General features: G+C 42.9%; 2 protein-coding genes across 3 annotated transcripts in view; one reads left to right on the top strand and one right to left on the bottom strand.

Moving 5' to 3' along the window:
- The window catches only part of LOC109310843 (transmembrane 9 superfamily member 2-like), a 45,541-nt gene extending 39,390 nt beyond the window's left edge, over positions 1 to 6,151 (bottom strand). Inside the window, exons 1-2 of the mRNA XM_019536173.1 lie at positions 6,131 to 6,151; positions 534 to 683 (exon numbers count right to left, since the gene is read on the bottom strand). Of these exons, the coding sequence (XP_019391718.1) occupies positions 534 to 683; positions 6,131 to 6,151 (171 nt within the window). The remainder of the gene's footprint in view (positions 1 to 533; positions 684 to 6,130) is intronic.
- A 169-nt stretch (positions 6,152 to 6,320) lies between these two features.
- On the top strand, positions 6,321 to 16,874 carry RBMX (RNA binding motif protein, X-linked). 2 transcript variants are annotated; one of them, XM_019536437.1, is made up of 9 exons: positions 6,321 to 6,384; positions 7,152 to 7,279; positions 7,476 to 7,582; positions 13,352 to 13,523; positions 14,749 to 14,868; positions 15,218 to 15,332; positions 15,432 to 15,557; positions 15,630 to 15,733; positions 16,254 to 16,874. In XM_019536437.1, exons 2-9 carry the CDS (start codon positions 7,171 to 7,173, stop codon positions 16,559 to 16,561), a joined length of 1,161 nt encoding a protein of 386 aa, XP_019391982.1. In that variant the 5' UTR covers positions 6,321 to 6,384; positions 7,152 to 7,170; the 3' UTR covers positions 16,562 to 16,874. The 2 variants fall into 2 exon arrangements, with proteins under 2 accessions (XP_019391982.1, XP_019391981.1); XM_019536436.1 differs by lacking the exon at positions 6,321 to 6,384 and having other exon boundaries at positions 15,645 to 15,733.
- Positions 16,875 to 18,901: the final 2,027 nt, after the last annotated feature.

Here is an 18,901-nt window from a genome sequence, read left to right as displayed (position 1 = left end):
ATGGGCCGGGGAGCGGCGGCGTCACAAGCTGTGGCGCTGCGCATGCGCACGCAGCCCCCGCGCCGGGCCCAGCGGTGACGCCGCGGCCGCCATCTTGGGTGAGGGCAGAGCGCGCCGGGCAGCCCCAGGGCGGGAAAGGGCTGGTGCGTGCAGCCAGGCCGCAGCGCGCGGGTCTGGCAGCCGGCGCACCGAGTCGGACCCTCAAGTCTCCGTGTTATATTCAGGGGCATGTGATATGCAAGAAAATATGGGTTTTGGTTTAGCATCGCTAGGTCACTGACCGGCCGCAACCTAACCAGAGCTACACAGACCCCAGCAACAGCTGCAACCCACCCCCAGGCAGAGTAAATCGGGGGAGGCTGAGCTCCACCCTGGTCCTGGGAGCCTGGGTATTCACACCTCACCCAGGGCCTTTGTACACCCCACAACATTGGCCTTTAAGGCGGCTTAAATGCCCTTTTGTACAGCTTTAACGGCATTGCTGTTTGCACACTCAACAGCATAGTTCACTTTAATGGCGTCGCCGTTTCTACACTCCCTTTAATGGCGTTGCTGTTTGCACGTTCAGCAGTGTAGTCCGCTTTAATGGCATTGCTGTTTGCACGCTCAGCAGCATAATCTGCTTTAGTGGTATTGCTGTTTGCACGCTCAGCAGCATAGTCTGCTTGAAATAGCTTTGGAGCCTAGCCAGATAAAACACCTCCGAGGTGCATTGGTTTGCTACCTAACGAAGTGCAGCAGTGCATGGGATGCTGGAAGTCAACGTGCTCAGGGCTTGGTGGGCCTCCAGTTCCCCGGGCACCATCCCCACCGCTTTCTCCTGCCGCTGTACAACACGACAGCAGCCCGCGCAGGCAGGTGGCTTAACTGAAGACAAAAAAAGTGACAAGGAACCTGATCTTTTTTTTTTTTTCTCCCAGAGCCTGCCTGAGCCAGACAGGGGCCCGGTGCTTCCCTCAGCGGTGGCGGCACCCTGTGGGTGCCAGTGAGTGGGTGCTGCTGGGGAGCACCACCATGGTAGAGGGAAGCATCGGGCCCCCACGCAGCTCAGGGACTGTCAGCCCGCCAACAGCTTGCCCCCATCCTTATTGCTGGAGAGGCAGGTACAGATCGGGCCCCACCCTTGTGTACACGCCACGGGGGGGGGGTTAGTTTGGTTTAATTCTCCCTAAATTGAAACAGTGGAAACAGTTCAACTTAGGGAGAACTAAACCAAATTAACCCCTCGTGGTGTGTACAAGCAGCCAAAGGTCACCGGTGCAACTGCAGCATAGGCATATCCTTCCACCATGCCCTTGCGGCTGCCTCTGGTATCCTCACTTACCTCTGAGGGCAGGTCCTGAGTGTGTCACCATTGTCTCTCCTGACAGGGAGTTGATTTCATCAACTCATCACTCGCTAACTGGCTGCTCCTTTCATGTGACAGCATCAGGCAGGCACAAAAGGGTAGAAGTCATTGTGTTTTGGAAATCTCAACTCAAAGCAGCTGAAACAAATGGGTCACAATATCAGGGATGTGGTTTAATAAACAGACTTCTTTTAAAATGAAACTTCAACTGAAGTGGGTTCGTTGTAAGGATTCTTTTTTTTCGGTTTGGATTTCTGTCAAGATAAGGAAGAAAAAAAAGACTTTCAGAAGATTCTTGGCAAGTCCTTTTTGTGCAAGGTCCTCTTGTGAACTGTGTGATTATCCTGCCCTTATACTGCAAACTGGAACAAAGGACCTGGTTAGAGTCCATCTAGATGCTACTAAAAGAAACATGTGTCATAAAATGCAATAAGTTAACAAAGACCGTACTAAAATCATTGCCATGTTTTGTTCTGTTCCATTCCAGCCTGAGTTTTGTGACAGAAAGGGACTGAATTTTTAGACATACCTATCAAATGACAAATATCCAGAGGGCTGGTGTTTGTGCAGGCCTCTATGGAAGTACTGATTTCTGTTTTTAATTTTTAGCTGTACATCTGGAGGAAATTATTTTACTTTTGATTTATTCGATATTGATTTTCCAACACATTACTTTTGATAATTCTCTTTGCACAAAGACATCTGGGAGAACAATGCAGTGTTTTATACAATTTAGATGAGGAGATTTGGGGCTTGGGGTTGCATATGCAAGCTTGCTTTTTCTTGGTCTTCTTTCTTTCTTTTTTCTTGTGTTTATGGTCATCAGTGAGCTCAGGAACTGAGTTGTGTTGTGTAGATCTGATGCAGTGGGTAAATCAGTAACATATTTAACTGCATGCTTCTACTTTTTTAAAGTATCCTAAAGGAAAATGTCTTAATCTGTTATAACTGCTAGCATCTGATAAAGTGAACTCTGGCTCATGAAAGCGTACATCTCTGATTCGGTTGGACTATCAAATGCACCTCTACCCTGCCTTCTGCAATTTTAGTGGAATGGTACTGTTGAACGCTAACAAGGGCCTGTCTAGACTATAAATACAACTGTATAAGGAACTAAAACATAATGCTGTTTCAGTTCATACTAGACAGAACCAATGAATGAAGAACACAGTGAATATCTCCCCATGCTATGGCCTGGCAAAGCATTGCAACTGAGTCCTAACAATAGCTGTATTTGTACTGCAGCTAGGCCAGAAACATCAGACTTTTGCTAATGCCTATAACAGCAAAAACATCAAGACCATTTGCTCACCACAAATTGCATGCATAATTGACTTTGCCAATTCAAAAATTATCCAAGAACGTTTTTACTCCCACATATGCAACAAGAAATGGAGAGTTTCTTTCATAACTATTTTGACTTTTAACTGGGAGATGTCCAGTATTTATGGCAACCGTGCATATACGTACATAGGCAGCAAACGTCAGAAAGAAAGCTTTAGTGTTTATTGCTGTTGCTATTAGTCACTACTAGTAGTGTTTTCACTGAGGGTGATTTAAGAATCAGTTTTTACTAATGGTCCATTTTCTCTGGTGAAACTGTGAAGTCTGGATTAATTATACTGAAATCAGGATTTAATTTGGTTTAAGTATTATAACCAACTGACCAGCTGGCCAGACATTCCTCATTTCCTATTCCTCCACCACCTGCAGCACCCCCCTTCCTATGAGCCATCAGATTTCAAAGGCCCTATTTTCTTCTGTATTCTCAACAGGACTGTGTGTATGCAGGGGATTGAGATTGCTGGGCCCCAATTCCTCATTAAGGCATACAACCGCTGCAGGATGTCTGCATGGTAACAGAGGAAGCTGGAAGACTGAATTCAAGAAAGACACCAAGGACAAGTCTGGAAGGCAAGGAGGAGTTGAAAAACTTCCCTCTCACAGGCACACATTTTCCAAAATGAATAATGTGATGATACACCAGCAGATCAAATTTTACAGAATGACTCATGATCGTTGTACAATCTACAGCTCAAGAGACGGGGCCAAGCAGAACTGTGGAGGTAGGAGGGGGAAAAATTAAAACTTGATGCTTCATTTTTGTCTGGTCCAAAACAATTCATCCCTTTTTCTTTTTGCTAGCCGTATTAGTGGGACTTCAATAGGAACAGCTGCTTCCTTCCAAGGCCCAGCTGCTGTATTGCTTGGCATTAGCCCCTCACTGGATCAAGCTGAAACAGGACTTGAATTAGAAGCCTAAAATATTCTGTGCATCTGAAAACAGTCATTGGTTTCAGCATGTGGGGAGCCTGAGAGCCTGACACTGCATTAATTTGGTCTAAGTCCCCAAGTCTAGTTACGGAAAGAAGAACAGATGGGTGGCATTTTTGCTGTTACCAACTTCATCTGCTGCTTTTTCAGCTGCAGTAAAAATGTATGGAAACAACAACAAATCTTAATTTCTTCATAGTTGTAATTTAAAATGCAACCAGCACATCTTAAAGGAAACAGAAAGAGGTATTTATTTTTTCTAATCCCCATTTCCTGTTGTGAAAAATATGTGTGTGTGTGTGGGGGGGGAAATAAGACCAGGCTTCTTCCCTTCTCCCCCAGCCCTCCCCCGCCCCGCCCGGCCCGGTCTCCCCTTTTTCTTTTTCCCTTCCATGAGATCTAAGGGAGTAAGGAAAAGTTAGAAAGTCAGGTCCTGCTGCAAGTTGGAAAGCTCTTTTTCTTTTGTATGGCTGATGTAGATACAGAAGAGCAACTATAATTTTACATTTAGGTGGCTGAGCCAGGCAATTGTGTCTGGAGCAGCAGTATATCGCTGTGATACCTCCCTTGTATTTGTGGATTGGGCACTGAGTTGTTATATGTTCCGTGGTCTGTTCTGGGTGACCGTGGTCAGACACTGGGTAGTTTTAAATTTTCCATTTGTGCACCAAATAGCCACATCTCTCATGGTTTACGTGGATACAGTTTACAGTTGCCCATAAGCATCAGGAGATAAAGCCAGGAACCTTCTGCGTTGGATCTATCGCAAGATATTTATTGGGGACTCATGGGTTACTCAAGAACCTTTGTCTACACGCCGAGTTTAGCCACAGGTCTAATTTTAAATTTTTACAGAACTGATACAACTCTGCATATTAACAATTTTATTCCTACCTTATGTGCATTTAATTAATTTGCCCCTATAGCCAGAATCCATAATAATAATAATAATAAACTGAAATTTGAACCTATAAGGCCTGCTCCGTACAAGGAAACTGCATCAGGTTAACTACAGGTGCCATTTTAAAACAGTGATAGATTTATTCCAGTGCCAATTACCACAAAAAAGAATGATTTCATTTTAGCTTAGATCTGCTACAAAGCAGTCCTAGGGCTTGTCCTCTTGAGAATACCCGATAAAATGAATTTGAAGCAAGCAGAAGTGTGACTTCCTATTTAGATGACATTAAACCCTTGTGTAATTGAAACTTGCAAGTTTATTTCACTCTAGCAGTTAAGTAAAGAAATCCAGTGAAGGCAATTCCCTTGTCTTCACAGGGCCCCCAGTCTTACAGACACTTATGCAGCTGCTTAACTTTGCCAGCCAGAATGGTGTTACCAACCATTCAACAGGGACTACAAACAAAAGCAGAAACCAAGTGTGTGAGTTTACGCAGAAGGCATGGCTGCAACACAGTTTAGGTTAACATGAGTTCACAAGCCTTCTCCAGCACAAACCCACCCTCGGCAATATTGCATTCAAGCATCCCTTTATCATAAACTCAAAAAATGAGGGTCGGAAGGGACCTCAGGAGGTCATCTAGTCTCATGTTTCTCAACTCTGGCTAGACAATTACCTTTCCTGCCATGGCAGGGAGTCGGACTCGATGATCTGCTCGGGTCCCTTCCAACCCTACCAACTATGAAACTCGTAGGTCGCAAGAATATATAAAAGGGTCACGAACAAAGTTAAACAATAGTTTTTACTTTAAAGGAGAAAAACATAGAAAACCACAGGTTTTCCCTTGCAGGCTGGCAGCATGCTCCATGTGCCCACCTTGGGGGTTGGGGGGAGGGTCTGGGAGTGCCAGGCACCGAGTTGGGACTGACCATTGATTTGTACAAATGGGTCCTGGTACGAAAGAGGTTGACCACTGATCTAGTCCAACCCCATGCTCAAATCGGGACTAGATCACCCCAGCCAAGGTTTTATCTACCCAGGTCTTAAAAAGGGTGGTGCTTGTACCACATCTCCATGTTTCACTACCCTCCTCGTGAGAATATCCTTCCTAATATCCAACCGAAACTTCCTTTGCTGCAACTTAAGGCAGTTTTCTCATTGTTCTGTCTTTAACTTGGAGGATTTGACCGCACTCTACCCCCTTCACCGGAAGACAAAGCAACTTCTGTGTCCCATTAAATCCTCCAAGAGCATTAAACCCTCCCAGAGCAGGCAATTTGGGACCAGGCACCCACTCTCAACCAGGGGATCCAGGCCTGCCCAGCACCTCCTGCACGTTTCAGGGGGCCAATGCCATGCAATCTTAGCCCCATCACAGCTGCACACACAATTCACAAAATAAAATGCTAAATCCTCCCACAGCCATGGTAATTTGGGACTCTCAAATGGGGGCCAGACCTCCCCAGCACCTTTCAGGGTGCTAATGCCAGGCACTCCTAGAACTACCACAGCTCCACACACGATTCAAAAGACTTCAAACAGCGAAGTGCCTCCTTGCAGCCTTTGCAACACATGGATTGTTTTGTTTTTTGTACATCTAACATAACCTGGCGTTTCCCAACCGCCATCTCGCCTCCCGCCGGCTGCATTGTATCCTACAAGCCCCCCCACCCCCAGTCTCAGTGCAAACCTATTCCCCCGAGCTCCCCTCCCTTTGTCTCCCAGCAGCTAGGCCCAGCCCCCTCACGCGCGCAACATCCGGGTTCCGCGGCCTCGTTCGCGGCTGTGACGTCAGCTATATAAAGGGCCGCAGCGCCTTTGTTTGCCCTCATTGCGCAGTTGCAGGCAAGGCGGCGGTGAGGTAAGTGGAACCGCGCGGGGGTGGTAATAGCGGCGGGATGGGTCGGGTCGGGTTCGGTTCGGTTCCCCACAGCGGGATCGGGGTCGCCATTTTAGGCCCGCGGGAATAGGGGCGCTGCGGGCTGAGGCGGGGCCGCGCCGCGCTGTGGAGGGGCCCGCCGCCATTTTGTGATGGCGCTGCCCCCTTCCCGCGCGCGGGTGGGCCTGCTGCTGCTTTTTTTTTTTTTGCCTCGGTATTCTTTGGCCCCTGAGGCGCATGCGCTTGTCTGAGGTATCCTCATGGGGGAGCCAATATGGTATGCCCCTTCTCCTTCCAAAAAAAAAAAAAATCCCTGTGTCCCTGGATTTGAGGCTTGCACAGGCTGCATTGGGTGCATGAGAAAACAAGGCTGAGCCGCCCTGTTGGAAGATAGCACTCAAATCTCCCCCTTCTGTGAGCCACGTGTGGCACGTGGCGGTCCATGTGGGCACTGATTCTTGGGAAGTGAAATTTAGGATTGCAGGGTCAGATCCCAGTTTACAGGGCTCCCACCCCTGCCCAATCTCCATCTGTTCAAAGACATTTTCTCCTTGTACGCTGGTTAGTAGAAAGATGATTATCCAATGCTGTGTTTAGTTGTCTGGTTCATTGGGCTTTGTCCCTAAGAATGGGAGTTTTTACTGGCCAAATTGTGAGGGGGAGGTTCTACAGTGGGAACATCCTACAAAAGGCCAATGAATGCATTTTCTCTCATCTAACGGTCTTAACACTTACTTATTTTTGAACAGGTCCCTTTCAAAGGTCAAAATGGTGGAGGCAGACCGTCCCGGGAAGCTGTTCATTGGTGGGCTGAACACTGAGACGAACGAGAAAGCGCTTGAAGCCGTGTTTGGCAAATATGGGCGCATAGTAGAAGGTGAGGAGTCTCATCGGGTTTGGGGGGCGTTTTTTGGGGATGCTGGTGAAATTGTGCAGTGATGAACTTTCTGGCATTGATCTGCTGAAATGATGTTGCTGTTTTGTCCTCTAAGAAGTTCTGAGCGATTTGGTGTCGCAGGTGGGCTACGTTCATGGGGCCGATCATCGAGTAATGTTTAGTTTTATACTTGCAGTTCTCTTGATGAAAGATCGCGAAACCAACAAGTCCAGAGGGTTTGCTTTTGTCACGTTTGAGAGCCCAGCAGACGCAAAGGATGCTGCCAGAGACATGAACGGAAAGGTAGGATCTTGGTGCTATATTGTGTTGATGTCACGTTACTTGACAAGCCCAAATATCCTCTAAGGACCTATCAGGCAGGGTAGGAAGATGCCTAGATGTCTTCTATTTGAATTTAACATTTTTAAGTACCCATTTGCTTCCCACATAGCAACTGGCACATAAAAAGTTTCATTCTTATCCTGTTTTTCTCCCTGTCCAAGACTTTGCAGAAGAAAACTTCTCTGATCTAGCAGAAAGTTTATTTATCCGTGCTCTCTTCTTGGAAAATCATAATGCATGAAACTTGAGTAATTAATGAAATGTTAGTTGCTTGTTCTGTATCCATACTGTTCCTTTTGCTTTTCTGGTAAAGCAGGGAAAAAAAAGTCATATCAAACTCAACTCAGCGATTAAACCACATTCACAGATGCGGCTTTCATTGAATAGGTCTGATGCTGACAATCCCTTAGTGGGAGAGATGCCAGTGTTTTGTGATCACACACAAAACCCAACCCCCCCCCGGCAGTTTTCTGATCTTGGTATCTCTTGCTAATTTCTTCCATACTTGGAAGCTGAGAGGTATTTTATCTGTTTAGAAACATCTTCACAAATTTGTCAATTAGTTACCAAACTGTTGAGGCATGAAAGCCAACATGACTTGGCAGCTCTGATAAAGAGGAGAATTTTGAATGGCCTCATCTCAGCAATATGTTGAGAACTTTTGATTTAATTCTGTTGTTTTTAAACCATTACTAGAAGAAAAGGCTTTGATTGAAATGAATGCTGGCATACCTGGCCACTGACTCTTGGATCAAGGGCTTGTTTCCAGTCAGGTTTGGATTCAGAAATTGATCCACTTACCATTGTAATTAGCCCCCCAGTTTTCAGTGCCTGCACATCTGGGCAAGGTTTGTGTTGAAATGCAGGCCTCAGCCTTTCTCTGAGGTGTGTCCACTTGAATGTAACTGATGGGGCTGGTCCTCAGTCTCTTTTAATGCCCCTTGTCAGACTACCAGAATCTCTGCTGATATATTGTTTCTGCATTTCATATGTTGAAATATGGTTAAAGCACTCTACATTGTGGTAACTAAAGTATAGCAAGTAGCTCCAAGTCTTAAGCAGAGTACATAATAGTAGTTGTTTTGAAAGGAAAAGAAATGTTAGTTTAAAATGTCTGGCCTATTTCCTTATTTTTGCCTTTTAAACTTAAATTCTAATAGCAGTAGCTTGGCTCTCTAGAATTGTGTGTGCATGCATGCATTCTTAATCATTATGAACCACTATATAATAGTGCCTTCTCTGATGTAACAGTGTTGGAATGAATGGCAGTGAAGCAATCTCTTCTGTGTTCCTTAGGGCTGTCTCTTGCATGAGAATTGCATATCACGGCTCAAAGTAGCCTTAAACTCCACTTAAACTAGGACACAATTGCATGATTATTTGTAGGAACTAAAGGCACCAGGGATTAGTGATTGATTGGAGTTGGTCACTAATCCCTATGAAATGTGTGTTGAGTACAGCTGCCTAAAACTAGATCTTTGAAAACAAATTACTGCTTGTTCCTGTCTTGTGTGATGGTCTGCATTTGGTCATGCTTGAAATTTGTTTAGAAATCATGCCCCTATGATAGCTAAAATAGACCAGTTCATAGGAGCATATCTGTTTAGGGTGGTTTCTGCTTGTTGAGGTTTTGGGATAAAATCCTGAGCTCCAAAACAGCTAAAATAGAAGCTTTTGATTTGTGTTGCTGAGCTGAAACAGCCTGTGGTACCAGGCATTCAGAACTGAGGCTATAAAGGGTAGCTTCTGTTGTGGGGGGGAGGGGCTGTTTGTTTTGTGACAAACTGCATCTGTGTGGCATGAACATCCCCTGCTTGCAGAGTATTGGTTTGGCATAAAATCAGCAGTAATGAGAGACGGTTTTAGTAGCTTGTTTGGTTTTTTGGGGGGCCCCTGTACAGGTCAAATGTGGATCAGCTTACCTTCCCTTTTAAACTGGTTTTGGGTTGGTTGTGGGTTATCCAGACTCCAAAGGAAAAAAAGGTGGACATAGTGGTATATCCTATGCTCCTCCATGTCTTCTTAGAGTCACTTGAGCAAACTTGCTGTTGATGCTTCTGAGAAGGTGTCTGGTGTGATGTCCATGTGTGCCATCCCCCTATTGCAGTAGAAAAGGCGCATGTGTTGCTTGGAGCTTTCTACTAGCACAAGGTCTGGCATCTGTCTTCAGGTTGGGACCTATTGTGAAGTCTTCAGTTCATTGCCTTCCAAACCACAGAAGCAGGGATCTTTTGTGGGAAGCAGCAACTTAAACCAGGGCCTAGGATCCTGGGATGCAAGACTGACAAAATTTGGAAGAATAAAGCAAATCCTCTTTCATCTAAGGAACAACTCTACTTTGAATCAGTTGTTGAACCCTCCCTCTTACCCAAGGAACGGGGTTTTTATTCCTCTACTAGAGACTGAGTTTCTGGTCCTTTTTTTTTAATCTGCTCTTAAGACCTTGAGAAGAAAACAGACTACTGGATGACACTTTTGACTGGAGAATTTATTTTACTTTGTAAATGTAACTAATGCGTGTCCTTTAGAGCAAAGAGATCATTTCCACGCTGTCAGGTGAAAGAGATCACATCTGTACATCTAGTTCCATGCTTCCTTTTTCCTACAAGTTTTTTTTTTTTTTCAAGAGCGTTTTCACATGAGACCTTGCTTGGAACAAAAGTGGCTCATAATAACAGAAGTACACAAGAGATTTGTAAATTTGCAGATTACCTCAGTGAAGTACTTTATCCTCGGAGGTGATAAAGCCTTCATATAACACACAGAGTATTCTGAACAACTGGCAAATCAGTTTTCTTTTATCTTTGAAGTAGGTCATGGGGTTGGATGTGCAAGCTTTAACTACTTGTGTTAAAGACTTGGAAGAATCACTGCATGTAACGTATAGCCAATTTGGTCCCTAGCCCTGCAGAGAAAAATGCCAGAAGAGGAAACTTTTTGGAAAATAGTCTCAACTTTGCTGTAAGGAAAGCCTTACCTTGTAAAGATGCATGTGCACTGTTAAATCAGTCTAAACTTGTATTAGTGGTGGGAACTATGAGTGTCTTGGGAATATCTCTGATTCCACCAGAAGCTATACTCGTTTTATAAACCACCTGATGTGACTGTCCATTGGTGCCAGCCATTGGAGATGCCATCAGTCTGAGCCAGGAAATCAGACCATCAATGAAACACTTGGGGAAACCAGGTTCAGGAACTGCAGGATGTAAGATGACCTCAAGCCCTGTGATGTTAATTGGCCAAGTCGCTTGCTTTCAGGTTGTCAGAAATCGTGGCCCTGTTGCCTGCCACCTTGCCAGTAGTGGGACTGCACTGACAGCTGAAGTAGGAGTACTGAACTAATTCTTGCAACTAATTGGAGGCTTCTGAGCCAAAGGCAGATTCAACAGCTGTACTGTTTCCTTATTGGGTACTTGTTCCCAGTCTTGGGAATTTGAGGTTGCAGAAATAACTGTAGTTCGGTGCTTGGGCCTTCATAGTGTTGGCTCTGATTTTCTTGTAGCATCTAGAGGCTGCACCTGTAGTGTAGGAGCTGCAAGAAGCAACACAGACTACCTGCCCAGCAGAGCTTACAATAAAAGTTGGACCTCCTCCAGCCGGATGAAAGCATTTAACATCCATTATCCTATCTTGGGCCGGACAAAGGATGAGAGATCTTGCTGATCAGTATTAAACAGCCAAATGTGTGATTCTCCCTGGATTTTATTGGTTCTTGCTGGCTTCTTTCTATTATAACCTCTCAATGGATTAGGCAGAAGATGAATAAGAAAATGGTATTTGAAACTTAATATTCTAAGCTATATAATTGAGACTTCTTTGGTGATCACCCTGGTTCATTTGGTATATCTCACCAAAAAAAAACAGCTTCAGCAGCTTAGGAGCACTGTAAGATGCCTGCCTTTCTATGTGAAGCTAGCTGCTAGAGGAATGCAATCAGTGTCAGAATCTACATCTTGGCTATCTTTTTTTTTTTTTTCCTCTACTTTTCTGCAAATTTCTTGTCATAGTCAGCAGTGGCTGATAAACTTTGTCAGGCTTTTGGGGGAGTTCTTCTGAGCCTTACTGCCTGGTCATAGATCTGAAGCCCTATGCCAAAAGAAGTTCATCTTCTGCATAGGTGAACCAGACTTGCCAGTAGAGCAAAAAAAAAAAAAAAAGATAAACTGGCTTCTTTACTATGTAGTAAGAGGAAAAATGAGCACAGGAATTTGCTTTTCATCCTAGTGGTTTAGAATGTAGTCTCAGTAGAAACTGGGGGAGGGGGGGGAGGTTGGCTCCCTTTTGGGCAGTCGACATATTCTAGAATCAGGATTAAAAAAACCAAAAAACTATTTCCTGTGAGTCACAGGGTAAGGCGGAGGCAGCTGTAGCCACTAGGGTGAAGCTTGCTGCTGCCAGACCATCTGTTCCTATTTTAGTGCTTGACCCCAATAAAACTATTAAGGAATTACTGGTGCCCTTGTCTCAATAAACCTAGGTGGTAGTATAAAAGGATAGTAGTCTGCCTTAATTTTGCCTGTGCTTATGTTTGTCTTCAACTCCAACAGTTTTGTGTACCGCTGAATGTTGGATTCTTGGCTCTGGATAACACTGAAAAGGAATTTCCTGAACAAATACATGTAGTAGCAGAGCTCCTGTACTATTGCAGAGAGCTATCATTCTTTGAAAGCACCAAAGCTTAACAGTAAGAGAAAGGTGGTGTTGCATTCCAACAAAACTGCCACAAATTTTAATATCCAATGTTAGCGGGAAGGCAGAATGTACAGTAGTCTTCAACCTTCTGCAGTCACTAATAAATTGTATATGATCTCTTGCCTAACTGCAAATAAAAGCAAGATCTTGAATTCTTATCTGGATGAATGTGCAGAAAACTAAATTACAGACTTTATGGAAGATTTGTTGTCTTAAAGTGACAGAAATTCTTTTAAGCATTTACTGATCTCTCCAGTTCTACAGCTTTTAGTAAGAGCCAATACAGCATGTGAAAGACCAGCAGCAAAGCTGCTATATAGGACTTTGCTGGCTTGAGTTTCCAAATACATCCACCATTCTGCTTCGTGTGAGACTTTGCAGACACTGAGCATGCCTGCAGAAATATGCTCTAGAAAGGCTTCAAAATGAAAACTGGTTAGGTCTGGACTTTATTTTCAAGAGAAAATGTAGTGTTGCCTTGAGTAGGCTGTTTGGACCAGTAGCACAGAAATGTGAATTGCATCATTTTATTTCTCTGAATTTGCCTTTAATTTTCATGTCATCTTTTAATATTCCACTGCTCATCATCTTGCAGAGCATCAAGCAGATCTAATAAATTGTCTCCCCCACCAGCTAACCAAATGTTCAGCCTGCCTCTTGCAACTCCAGGTGCAGTTATGGTTTGGGACAAAATCAGTATTGAAATACTGAAATTGGAAAGCATAATAAGCAGTGTTCACATTATAGAATGGATAATATGGGGGCTTTTTACTTGTGGGGGGGAAAATCCCTCCATTTTTTTTTTCTGCTGCAGCTGAAATACCACAGGAACAAAGCCCCATAGAACCATAGGCTCAACTTGCTGATGAGTGCACGGGGACCTGTTTTAGAGTGACTAATAATAATGAAGACTCGCATCTATTCTAGAATTGCTCTTAATTCATAACACGAGCCCAGTAATAATGGTGAAGAGGGGCTGTTTTTCTAAGAAATCAAAACACGACTGCGAGCACTGAGTAAAGCAGCTTCTTCTTTTAGTCATTAGATGGGAAAGCAATTAAAGTGGAACAAGCAACCAAGCCATCCTTTGAAAGTGGTGGTAGACGTGGGCCACCACCTCCTCCAAGAAGCAGAGGTCCTCCCAGGGGCCTTAGAGGTGGAAGAGGCGGAAGTGGAGCAAGAGGGCCACCTTCAAGGGGAAGTCATTTGGGTATGTATTTACAGATCTAATGATCTACTTGGACACCATACAAGACAATCGTTGGAAGATGGCAATATCATACTGGGAAATCAAACTACTTGCTTTTTTACTAAAACCATTGAAAATATGCCCTCTGCAGTTGAGTCAAATTTTAATAATTTTAAAGTCTTTTAAGACATACTTGCCCCAAATGAAGACTTATTTCTACATCTATCACTCCACTTGACTCTTGGTTATAAAAGGAAAGCAAAATTCCTGCCCTGCAAATAAGGAAGGAAGCTTTCTGTTACACAATGGAAAAAGTGGTTCTTGAAGCTAGGGGGAGAAATGTCTCTTGCATTATTATCCAGTTTTAAGCTCACAAATGAATCCCTGCTGACTCAAAAAGAATGATCCATTTGAGGATCGAGAGAGTTTGCCAACTAAGCCCTAGCATTGGTTGGTGTTAGGGTTTTTTTGTTTGTTTGATTTTTTTTTTTTTTTTTTAAATACAGCACTTTTTAAAAAAGAAGAATTTTTTTTTTTTTGTAAAATGTTTTGGCCGTTAAAAAAAAAAAAAGTTATAAAAGTACACTTTTTGTGTTGGTATTTATCTGGGTACTAGTTTCTTACACAAAAACAAGGTGCCCTTTTTAACACGACATACTTTATCTGAAGTGTGACTACATCTAATGCCAATGAGCTGGGAACTGTTTGAGGATGTCATTTCTGCAGGGCCTGTGAAGTTTGCTATACACGACCTTTGGTATATGGGTCAGTTGGATCTGCTTTCAGGCTACTCTAATGCATCTTCCCAAATGGCTTCAGCACTTAAGAACTGTGAACTTGCTTGACTATTTAATTTTAAGCAGTTGATTTGGCTTTCATTAGGCTTCCTTTTTCTGTGCTCTTTATTTTATTTTTAGTCTGTCTTAAATGGGAACCTCTTCATGACAGGAGTGCTCATAATATGTATGAAACCTAGCTCAATGTGTAGTCTCACCTTGGGCCTGTAGATGTGACTGATGCAGATGGAACAACTCTGGGACTTGTTCTTAATACCCTATGTGAAGTCAAAATGTTTCCAGTAATCCAGTCATTTGAGTCCCCCTACAAACTGGTTCTCTAACTTCATGCTGACTTGCTGCTGTCTGATCGGTCACCTTGGATTGTAGCCGATGAAACTCTAGTGGTATTAACATTTTTAAATTTTATTTTCTTTGCCTGAATGACAGTTTGCTTTGCTTTATTAAAGGGTCTTCCAGAGGACCACTTCCAATGAAAAGAGGTCCACCTCCCCGAAGTGGGGGGCCTCCACCAAAAAGATCGGCCCCTTCAGGTCCAGTGCGTAGCAGTAGTGGAATGGGAGGCAGAGGTAAGGAAAGGGACAGTTCAATGTGCTGGCTGGCTTACTCAGTTTATTGTGACATCCTACTTCTGCAGTAGCTGAACTGTAATACTCAGTTAAATAATATTGCCTATTGCTGTGAAGGGTTCACTTGCATCACAGCAATTTTGTTCAGGTAAGCAAAAGTGTCATGACTGGTCATCCACTACTGTTCTTGGAGTTGATTGGTAGCCATAAAATGGCCTTGTAGTGACTGATTAGTGGAGTTCATCTCTTAAGTAACTTTGAATTTCCAGCTAGTTGCCCTGTGGAATGTGTAGTACAGCTGCTGACTTCCATGTTCATTCATTTGATTTGTAACTTAACTCTCTTAAAGCTCCTGTATCACGTGGGAGAGACAGCTATGGTGGTCCTCCCCGGAGAGAGCCAATGCCATCACGAAGAGATGTCTACATGTCACCAAGAGATGATGGTTATAGTACCAAGGACAGGTAAAACTAATGCAATGTAGCTAAAACTTTAATAGTCTGGCAGAGGGTAAAGCACTCAATCTCTGATGCTGATAAATTATTGTAACTTCCTTTTTCTAGTTACTCAAGTAGAGATTATCCAAGTTCCAGGGATACAAGAGATTATGCCCCTCCTCCAAGAGATTATGCGTATCGTGATTATGGTCATTCCAGCTCACGTGATGAGTACCCCTCTAGAGGATACAGGTACCTAGCATTGAATTTTTCTGTCACTTTAAAATCATTGTCACAACACTGATTTGTACTAAGTCTCAGCAGTTTTTCCTCCTATAGTGACCGTGACGGATACGGTGGTGGACGGGACAGAGACTACTCGGATCACCCAAGTGGGGGCTCCTACAGAGATTCGTATGACAGTTACGGTAAGGACCCATTTTGGGGATAATGTAATGGAGTCTGTACAAGAGTCATGAACCCGATTTTAACTTTTACTAGACTGCTTGCATTTAAGTGGGAATTGCACATTTTTTTTCCTCCCCCACCCCCAACAGTGAAATAGCAATTTTTTAGTTCATTTAACAAGATGATCAAATGATTACTATATCCTAACGAAGCAGAGTCTACAGTTCAGAATTGCACCCATCTCTGGAAAATATGGCTGAGTTGTCTTCTCTAAAAATAACAAGCTGTTCTGGAATATCCCCAAAAAGAACCTACCTGAAATAAACACCGTCTTCAGTCCTTTCAAACGATCCTTAGTCATTCACTACCTGATATGCAACCCCTACTGTAAGTTTCCCACATGGCAGATTATGTTAAGAACTTCTCAATTCATGCAAAAGAGTAACAGTAAACTTTGATACAGCAATTCTGTACATTCAGATTTTAAATTGTTATATATAACTTAAGTGTTGCCATATTACCTGACCATTGACCCTGCAGGTAACTCACGTAGTGCTCCACCTGCACGAGGGCCCCCTCCATCTTATGGTGGAAGCAGTCGGTATGATGATTACGGCAGCACACGAGATGGATATGGAAGTCGAGAAAGTTACTCAAGCAGCAGAAGTGACGTCTACTCAAGTGGCCGTGATCGCGTTGGAAGACAAGACAGAGGTCTTCCCCCTTCCATGGAAAGGGGTTATCCTCCTCCACGAGATTCATACAGTAGTTCAAGCCGCGGAGCACCCAGAGGTGGTGGCCGTGGTGGAAGCCGTTCTGATAGAGGTGGAGGCAGAAGCAGATATTAAAAAAAAAAAAAAAAAAAATCACACTTGGACCAAAACAGATTTACTTTTCAAAAAAACACATGAAAAGTGGAAGTTGTTCAATCTTTACTACCAGAGGACTACTGAAAGGAAAAGTTGTTTTTACCTTTTTTTATTGTTGCCTGTTAAGTTCCCCTCCATGACTTATGCTTTTGTGAAGAAAAGTTAAAACAATGTTTAATTTCATTTCAAAATTGTTACCATTTCTTTCAAAACGCAGATGTTAAATGTATAAAACTTGAGCTGTGTACTAGTGTTGTAATTTTCGAAGTAAAAGTTACCCTGAAATGCCATACTTCCATCTGATTTTCCTCATGAATGGAACAAGCAGTTTAAGATCTTCCACACATCTAGCCATCTAAAATGGAGCTGGATCATTCTACACATTCAAACTCGCATTCCAAACAAATTAGTTACTTGTGGTATGGAGGGTGGTGGGGATGTGCTGCACTAAAATTTCAGTTTCCAGGATCTGAACTCTTTCAGTTCCTCTCTAGAGTCAGAAATCCACATGGTATTCCCTGTACAAAATTCTTCAGATTCTTGTATAAAGAGAAATTCAGGAATTCATTCAGTCACTAAAACAGCAAATGGATAATGCTGACTGTACTCTGCCTTCGTACTGTTACGCTGGGAGTTTGGAATGACCTCCCCCCCAAAATAAACAATTTACATGTAATAAGTCAACTACCGAATGCTGTATTAAAAAAATAAATAAAAGGGTTGACCAGTTCCATCAAAGAAGCTGCAAACCGATGCTTGCTCTTACTGTTTCAAATTTTTGCAACTCTGTAGTGTCTCACTTTTAAAGGAACATCTTTGATTCCAAAGGCAAATGGAGAAAATAAGATAAGCAAAGAAGTCTTTCTCTCCAACTTCTCAAAGGCTTCATAAAAACAAGTGAATCTTTCAGCATTCCACAACAGATTTAAAGCATCAAATGCCTGTGCAACAGCAAAGATGGTAAGCAAAGCAAACAAGTTTTTCAGTCTAAGTCAAAATTGAACCAAAGTACCTTCCTCTTTGTACAGTAAGACATGCTGTACATCCTGGCAATGGAAGTGCTTTCTAGATTTAAAAAAAAAAAACCCTGAAAAAGCAATGCTGGATAGTATTAGGAGTCTTTCAAATTCAACATTCTTCTTATCTCGGATAAAAAAGCATGTATGGCACCAATTACAAAAATACAGACATTAAGAATGCAGCTCATTGTAGAAAAATGAACAGGTAGGGTTGGGAGGGGGTGTTCTATGCCCAGTACATTTCATTGAAGACACTCAAACAGGCTGCTTATGCTAGACTTTTTTTATTTATTTATTTTTTTTTAAAACCAATTAGAATCCTGGTGAAATCGGGAGTGAGTTGGCTTAGATTGACAAATCTTATCAGCTCGACTATTGGGGATTTTCAAGAAAGCCATTGCAAACTTGACGTTTAGTTGGATGCCTCACTCTTATTTTAGTTTTGTGACACTGCATAATAGGGAAAGAGTAATACAAGTGGCAAAACCTGTGGCAAGTTGTCATGACTCAGGTGAAGCCATGAAGTTCAAAAGATGCTCTTGAATATAATAGACTCGAAGACCTCCAACTAAAAACAATCCTTGTACTACTGTAGTCCTCGGTAAATTTGTCATTCAACTTATGGATTTAACATGGCAGTGCATCATTGGAAAAGAATGAGAATCCATAAGCCATGCAACCTATCACTAAGCCATTCCAGTTCATTCCAACCCAGTGAATCTTCCACCACTGAAAGAGAAATAATAGAGCTTTGAAAGAGATTATTCTGCCAACTTAAAGTTTGTGAATTTTTCTGGGATGGGCAGTTTTTTATAGGTTGGATAATTACTTTTCAATTGAATTTGCTCTCAATTTGTCGCATCTTACTTGCAGGGTGACTAGTGCAGGAGGTACAGTCTGGCATATAATACTGATCCGTCTGCACTGATGGCAGAAGCATGAACACCTGTAGCAATACAGAAGGTAAATTGCATAGTAGCCTCATTATAACTGGGGGCAGGATCTGTCTTGCGTGCAGTTTTCTAGTTTGCTTTTTGTTTTGGTCGTCTTAGTGACTTGACATGTAGCCAAGAGGGACCTGGCCCATACCTGTACACAGAAGCATCATTTACATCAGTTCCACTGGTATATCTAAAGCTGGTGCCAGTCAGAATGTGGGCACACAAATTGGGGTTTAAATTGGCTAAACCAAAGTAAGCTTAAATTAAGCATCTTCACTGACCTGGAGTTTTAATGTATTCGTTTAACTAATGCTACTCTTTCATCAAATCAGATGGCCATGGTATTTAAAAATGTGTTG

The sequence above is a fragment of the Crocodylus porosus genome, unplaced genomic scaffold (genome assembly GCF_001723895.1).
Source record: "Crocodylus porosus isolate Cpor-Errol unplaced genomic scaffold, CroPor_comp1, whole genome shotgun sequence".
Taxonomy (NCBI): domain Eukaryota; kingdom Metazoa; phylum Chordata; order Crocodylia; family Crocodylidae; genus Crocodylus; species Crocodylus porosus.
The sequence above is the reverse complement of the archived record's forward strand: the minus strand, read 5'-3'. Positions and strand labels throughout refer to the sequence as shown.

Bases quoted from the DNA above. Each gene is read 5' to 3' on its own strand.
- RBMX (XM_019536437.1), top strand. From the start codon at position 7,171: ATGGTGGAGGCAGACCGTCCCGGGAAGCTGTTCATTGGTGGGCTGAAC. The intron at 13,524-14,748 runs GTATGTATTTAC...GCTTTATTAAAG, and splicing joins TTCAAGGGGAAGTCATTTGG to GGTCTTCCAGAGGACCACTT. The intron at 15,734-16,253 runs GTAAGGACCCAT...TTGACCCTGCAG, and splicing joins AGATTCGTATGACAGTTACG to GTAACTCACGTAGTGCTCCA.